Here is a 7,212-nt window from a genome sequence, read left to right as displayed (position 1 = left end):
TATAACTTTAAATGGAACAATGGGAAAAAAATAAGAGTGATTTTTTTCCTAAAGTACTCATTTCAGGAAAAATCTAATTGCATATTCGTAATCAATGACCTCGAATTAGTGAAAAAAATAACTCGGGTTCAAATCGCGATGACGAATATGCAATGATATGTTTCCTAAGAACCTCAGAGGGGGGGGGGGGGGCGCCATCATGAATTTTTGCCCCGGTCAGAAAAAATCGTAGATCCGGGCCTGTTCACCGTTTTCAGACTCGTCGCAAGACTTATCGTCTTCACCCGGCGCCATGCTGAAATTGAATGAATTGAATGAACGCGAAGCGAAGGATATGGGCAGTTCGCCTTCATCATAATTTTGCGACAGGACAGCAGCGCATGCGCGTTTTGACGCATCTGTTGTAAGAATAAAATCTTTGGTGAAATCAGGATATCGCAAAATTCTTGGAATTATTGCAAAAATGCTTACTTATAGGTTTTTGAGAAATATAAATAAAATTCCAACGAGAAACAAAACATATTACCTAACTATTGTTTTCTGCTGTAGCACTGATTATGACTAAGTTTTTAGTCAGCACGAAAGTTTTGCAACATACCTCATCACGGATCACCGAACTTGTAATTGTCCATCCGAAATTCTGGATTTCTTCTCACTTCTTTCTTGTTTGGTGTTATGCTAAACCTCTGGTGCGGCTCTCAACACCATGCTTCTAGATAAGTCCTTCTTCATACCTCCCCTGTAGTTCTTCATGATTTTCATGATCAAGATCGCACAAACGGTACCAGTTATGCAAAACATCATCACTCTCATGTCGTTGGGCATATTTATCTCTTGCTCACCCACAATAAAATTTGAATTCACCAAACCTGAACTTGAAACTTCGGATTGTTTCGATTTGGTGCTCCCCATTTTCTCTTTTTCAGTGTCAAAGTCTCAAAGCAGCTGGCAGGATCGCTATGTAGTGGTGTTCAAGGGGTGGTAAGATGAAGGAGATAACACTGACCGATCACAGTTTATTAATTTACCATTCGGTGAGTACAATGATCTCAATTCTGATTTTGAATCGACTTGTCTGCTAGTTATATATATATAAATATATATATATCTGCTAGGTTAAGGGTGTAGTGACTCAGGTATCTGATGTAATAAATGTGAACTCTTTTTTCTTTACCGAGCTTTCGCAATTAATTTATTGCATCCTCAGGGTTTCTAAAAAATACAGATATACAATAGTAACGATGTCAAACACAAAGGAGTCGGTTCTCACCGAAAACGAGATTTTTCTAATAAAACATATTGAGAATTTCGTCCAACGAAACATACAAGGTCGCGTACAGGAATGTCTTTGATACACATATACAAAACTAACATCTAAATATCCAATATTACACTGTGATGCACTATGATTAATCATTACTTAATAATTGTTTTTCATGTTAAAATATAACGATGACAAGTTGAGTCGACGTGTCACTATCCTGTCACTCATGTAATGGACCGTCATAGAATTCATTTTCTTTTTCTTTTTCAAGTAAATAGCTGTAAATATTGCTGAGTTTTTGTATGTCCGATTTCTTGTTTATAGTGTATTCAACCTTTTTGATTTCTATCATTTCATGTATTAATCTTTTGTGATAATTTTTTTCCATTTTTAGTATTTTTACGTTTTCAAGATCAATTTGATGGTCCAAGTTATTAGCATGTATTGCCAGTGCACATCGATCCTTGTTTTTTCTGATGTTTGATCTGTGTAGGGATATTCTGCTTTTAACCCATTGGGATGTTTGGCCAACATACACACCCCGACAATCCTGACAGCTCAGCTGATAGACCACATTGCTTTTTAATTCTGTTGGTATTGGATCCTTGAGAGTGCAATATAGTGATTTCACTCTTTTTTTATTGTATGTTGTCAGAAGTACCTTTTCGTCTCTGAAAATAGATTTTATCTTGGAAGTCAGTTCTTTAGTATTAGGGAGGGATGCATAAAGCTTCTTTTCTGTGTCCTTTTGTTCTTGCTGTTGTACATCTGGCTGGGGTGTTGTCTCCGACGCATATATAAGTTTATTTAACAAAACAGCTGGATATGAATTTTGCCTTAGGATCTCGAATAATGTTTTTAATGCATTTTGTTTGAAGGTTTCATGGCATATTTTGATGATTCTCTCTTTCATTCCCTTAATAAAATTGATTTTTATATTCATATTATGGCCAGAGTGATAATTTATAAACTTATTTGCTGAGGTATTTTTTCTATACCAATTTAATTTAACGATATTGTTTTGTCGGTGTACTTTTGTGTCGAGAAAAGGAACTCCTTGCTCCTGATCTTCCATCTCAATGGTAAATTGCAGGTCTTTACAGTAGGAGTTGAAGCATCTCATTGTGTCTTCAATCTGATCTTCAGGCAAGGTCAAGACAATGTCATCGACGAATTTTTTGATAAAGGGTATTCTGAACTTTAGTTTACTTATGCTGTTATCAAGTAGATCATCCATAACGTATAAAGCTAGAATAGGACTGATTTCTGACCCCATCGCACAGCCAAATATTTGCTGGTAGAATTTTCCACGAAACGTACAATAGTTGTTTTCGAGTATGACTAGTGTAATTTCCAGGAAGAGTTCCTTATCAATGTTTGCATGTTCCTGAATTTGTTCCCACTTTTTTTCTAGGATTTCGATGATATTATTTTTATCTAGGTTTCCAAATAAGTTAACTACATCGAATGATGCTATTTTATGGTTGTTGGGAAGTTGGAAATCATTAATTTGGTTAGCGAAGTCAAATGTGTCCTTTATATAATAGTCATTGTTTGGGTTGTATGCTGACCTTAGAATGTCTGCCACAAATTTTGCTAGTTTTGACGTGGGACTATTTACACTGGATATAATGGGTCTCAACGGGTTGCCAGGCTTGTGTACCTTCGGGTTTCCATATATTCTCGGGCATGTGATCACTGATGTATCCTCTTTCACACAATGTGGTTATAAATTTGTTACATTTATTTTGAATAGTTTGGGTTGGATCTTTGGGCACCTCCCTAAATTCTTTTGAATCTAGTATAGACTGTATTTTTCTTTCATATTCACTCTTATTCATTATCACAGTTACTCCTCCTTTATCACTGTCCAATACTATTAGGTCATCGTTGTCCTTCAAGAATTTCTTCGCATCTTTGTACCATTTTTGTATTGAGGAGCTCTTGTTGTTGTTTCCGTGGGTGAAGTTAGTGATCGTATTTGTCGCTTGTGCTCTGAGTACATCTCTTCTGTCTTCAGACACTCCTAGCAGAACATATTCTAAGTCAGCTATAAGACTATCCACTTTTATGTCTTTTTTCGTAGTTGGTATACTGAATTTAGATCCGAGTTGTTCAAAAATCTGGGTGTTGAGATTTTTGGCAATTACTTAAAAGTGGACTGTTACCAAATGATTGAGTTGGAGATGGTAAAATAAAATCTTTATTGTATATCAAACACGTCACATAATAAATAGACACTCGCATGAAGTAAAATTATATACAACATCTAAACAGAGTGAACCTATTTACAAGTATTGAGAAGTTATTGAGAGAATTTGAAAGAAATGTTTCAATGAGAAAATCAACGTTGTATTTGCTTGAGAGAAAGAGCAGGTTGAGTGAATTTCATGTATCGAGTAACAAGATCAATTATTATGTGTTTGATAAGAATTGAGATATATTTACATCAAAACGTGTTTATGTATTTTGAGTTGCATAATAATTGAGCTTGATAGTTATGAATTGATGTGAGTGTTATCATGCAAGCACAACGTTTACAGTGATAGAGTTTACGACTTCATAAACTGTCTCGCTATCAGAAAAACAGAAGGTTGCAGTGACAACTTGAGAAGTTAGAGATATGTAATGTAGTGAGACAGGTGTAATGAGACAGAATGAGAGAGAGATGATTACCAACGCTTACAGGAATAGCAAATCTATTAGAAAAGCAGAAGGTGTTTTATGAGAGTACATAAATTGAGGTGAGTTGTGTTACAAATGTAATGTAGAGAAATGAAATATTGTAAACGTAGAAAGAATTAATGAATAGTATTCATAATTGAGATGAAACAAGAAGAGCAGTCCACAACGTTAGAGAAAATAAATAAGGTATCATAAGTTTCAGGTAATAGAGTCATGAGAAAGTTTATAATAAATTATACTTATTGAGTTGAAATCAGGTTGGACCTCCTCGAGCGTTATCACAAACCAGTCTGTCCAAGAGAGTTGATTGAGTGTATTCCATTATTCAGAGTTCTGAGTGTAGTGAGATGGATTTCGATCTGGTCTATGAGAAGCCTTTGAAGTATCCAACTTGAGCATAGAGGTACCTGAAACTTAAGAGGCCTGAGAAGTCTGATCGTAAGAGGTGTAAAGTTAATCTGAGGTGACATGTATACAAAATGAGAGTGAATACAAGTATATAAGCTTCTAATAGAGTGGTGTGAAATGTGAACTTGGTGCTAAAATTAGAGAAATTAAAATGTGAGTGGTTTTCGAGATGATGTGATTTTAAGCGAATGGAATATCGATGCATTTTGAGGAGGTTGAAGCAGTTAGGTACATTGAGCACGTGGTTGATTGAGAGATTTGGAGAAAATTGAGGAAATATACATGCAAATATGATATAGAGATGTAGAGCAGAATATTTCGAATGTAATTGTGAGAAAATGCATAGCGATGGATTGAATGTTGAGAGGAGAATAATGTAGAATGATATTCTAACGTGACACATGCAAAAAAATGATTACATTTTTTGTTGAGTGAAAAAGTACTGTACCTTTTTGAGATGTTGATCGATTGATAATTATAATATAGAATAATATTATTAGATTTGAGCTGACTGAAAAAGTTGAGAGTGCACTAAAAAATCACGTTAAGAATTTAGACCAAGTTCCAATTCACTTGAGCGAACGAAGAATCTAAAGAGAATGAATTAAATTGAGCAGATTCAACAGGTTCCACCGGTTTTTTTGAGCGGCTGATTGACAGCGATTTGAAGGTTACGTTCACAGAAGCATGTAACCATAAACGTAGTCACTGAGTTGATAGAGTTGTGCACCGAGCTCATAGAGTTGGGTTAAAAATTAATCCAATTTTTAACACGAGTGATAAAATATTTCGTACTGTTTCTGGAAGGGTTTTATTCGACAAGTTCTTCAGCCATTTTTCTTGAATATCTATCTGATTTCGTTTTTTTCTACACAGATCATCGACCTTCTTCAAATTTTTACGTTTGATTTTGTGGAAATTCTTATTATAGGCAATGTGCATCCTATAGCTATACTCTGTTATTATTTGTTCAGGTAGGTGCTGCAGAGTATCCCGAATTTTCTTAATGTTATTCTCCAGCCGGGTTATTTTGTAATTCACTTGAATGATCTCTAAATTAACTATTTTTCTGATCGTTTTGTCGTTGGAATCCTTAATTTTGTTGTTTAATCTTCTATTTCCATAATCGATTAAACAACAAAATTAAGGATTTCGTTATAAGGGGGGTTAGGGGATGCTAGGGGTGAATTTTCAGGTGGGTCTGAAGAGTCGGTTATACTCGTTATTATATACAGAAAACTTCAGGGTTTGGCCAGTGCGAGGGCGCTTCGAGCGACATGAACTTGATGTATATAATCCGCATAGTTGACCGACGCATCTGGTCCGAAAATTTGGCAACGCTGCAGTTGAAGAGCTTGAGAATTTATTTTGTCATCTTTTCGATTTATACACCTCAAATGTACTATAAGAAAACTTATACGATCCCGGTATGATGAACAGTCGTCATGAGAAATATTCAATGACGAGATTTTGAATTGAATTATGAAGTGGTGTTATTGGATTCTTTTCGTATACGAACTATAATAGCACACGTATGGAAACTTATACAAGCCCGATTAAGTGAAGTGAGTCGACCTAATTTCAGGAGCACTGGCACGTTTAGGATCCTATGCACAAAAATTGTATTTTCACCACACCCTACTTGACCCTCTGTCGTGTTTACGAATTTTCGAATTTCCTGAACATCATTGTAGTTATATTTGGTTGACTTGACAGGAGCTCTTTTCCAGAAATTTTTCAAAAGATCAATATACAAAAGCAATGAAGATTTTTTACCCCCACCACAGTCTTAAAAAGTTTTTTTCAGTATGTCCTTATATTCTTGAAAAACTTTATTTTCATAATATAAAACGTGTACCTACGATCTACGATAACGATATGTAAAATGTATCGAACAAGGCGGTGGACATTTCGAGCAATTATTTTAAGTAGTAGTATTCTCTTCTTCACATGATTTCTTAAAATCTATATCATTAGAATTTAGTTTATTCATTTGAATTATTTCGATTATTTGATTCCGCAGATGAATTCACGATTTCCATGAGAATTACTATAATATTCAATAATGAAGAGCTTCAAAATATGATAGATCAAATTAATGTTTGGAATTTTTCGTTGTTATCTTGTTAGCCATGATAATATGGCAGTAGAAATACAGCAAGAAAAAAAGTTGGTATGTCATTCGAAAGCACACTAAATGAGGTATTTTTTTGCTGAACAGAAAGCATATCCATAATTAATAATTTTTCATCAATAAAACCATAATAGGATTGATATTGTTCACTTCAGAATCGTGATACTCATCCCCTTCTTATGTTCCTCCGCTCATGAATTACCACATATTGCAAAAAAATGGTTATTATCTACTTGTTTGTTACGAAAAAACAATCATACACAATTCTACATAAAAAGTGATGTTTTCAACCTAAACTAATTTTTCAACGGTATTCAATTGTAAAGCGCAATATACAAGAGTTTCTTTTCCACATGCAGTATGTTTAGAACTTAGAGATAATATTTAATTTTGAATTTTTCAATTTGTATGGCCAATCACAAACCTTCTTTGTATATGAGAATCTGCAGTGATGATGATGCTCAGTTCACTAAAAATCATGTGTTTAATACTCCAGAGATCGAATAGTATCATCGTGTGAAACCATAAGAAATACTACCGGGATATTCGAAAGAATACGAGGCAGAAAGTTGATGCATGTATTTTAGCGGGATGTAGTCATTTTGAACATTTATTATAGTTTTGCGTTATTGTATCTGGAATAAAATGAAAAGTACTGTTGTCAATTATGCTTACTAATCGAAAGAAATTTCGATTTGTGAAATTGAAATATTACGGATAT

General features: G+C 34.4%; 1 protein-coding gene across 1 annotated transcript; it reads right to left on the bottom strand.

Annotated features, from left to right (window-relative positions):
• Positions 1-2,877: 2,877 nt before the first annotated feature.
• On the bottom strand, positions 2,878-6,971 carry LOC123309796. Its single transcript, XM_044893102.1, has 3 exons — positions 6,916-6,971; positions 5,135-5,471; positions 2,878-3,375 (listed from the first exon to the last, which is right to left on the bottom strand). Exons 1-3 carry the CDS (start codon positions 6,969-6,971, stop codon positions 2,878-2,880), a joined length of 891 nt encoding a protein of 296 aa, XP_044749037.1.
• Between the last annotated feature and the right edge of the window lie 241 nt (positions 6,972-7,212).

This window comes from Coccinella septempunctata, chromosome 1, assembly GCF_907165205.1.
Source record: "Coccinella septempunctata chromosome 1, icCocSept1.1, whole genome shotgun sequence".
In the NCBI taxonomy this organism is placed as follows: domain Eukaryota; kingdom Metazoa; phylum Arthropoda; class Insecta; order Coleoptera; family Coccinellidae; genus Coccinella; species Coccinella septempunctata.
Note: the sequence above shows the minus strand (reverse complement) of the source record. Positions and strands in the feature narration are given on the sequence as shown.

Coding starts and splice junctions, on each gene's coding strand:
- LOC123309796 (XM_044893102.1), bottom strand. CDS start 6,971: ATGATTTTTAGTGAACTGAGCATCATCATCACTGCAGATTCTCATATA. Junction 5,472..6,915: donor GATTCTCATATACAAAGAAG/GTTTGTGATTGG, acceptor TTATGGAAATAG/AAGATTAAACAACAAAATTA. Junction 3,376..5,134: donor CAGTACGAAATATTTTATCA/CTCGTGTTAAAA, acceptor ATTTTTGAACAA/CTCGGATCTAAATTCAGTAT.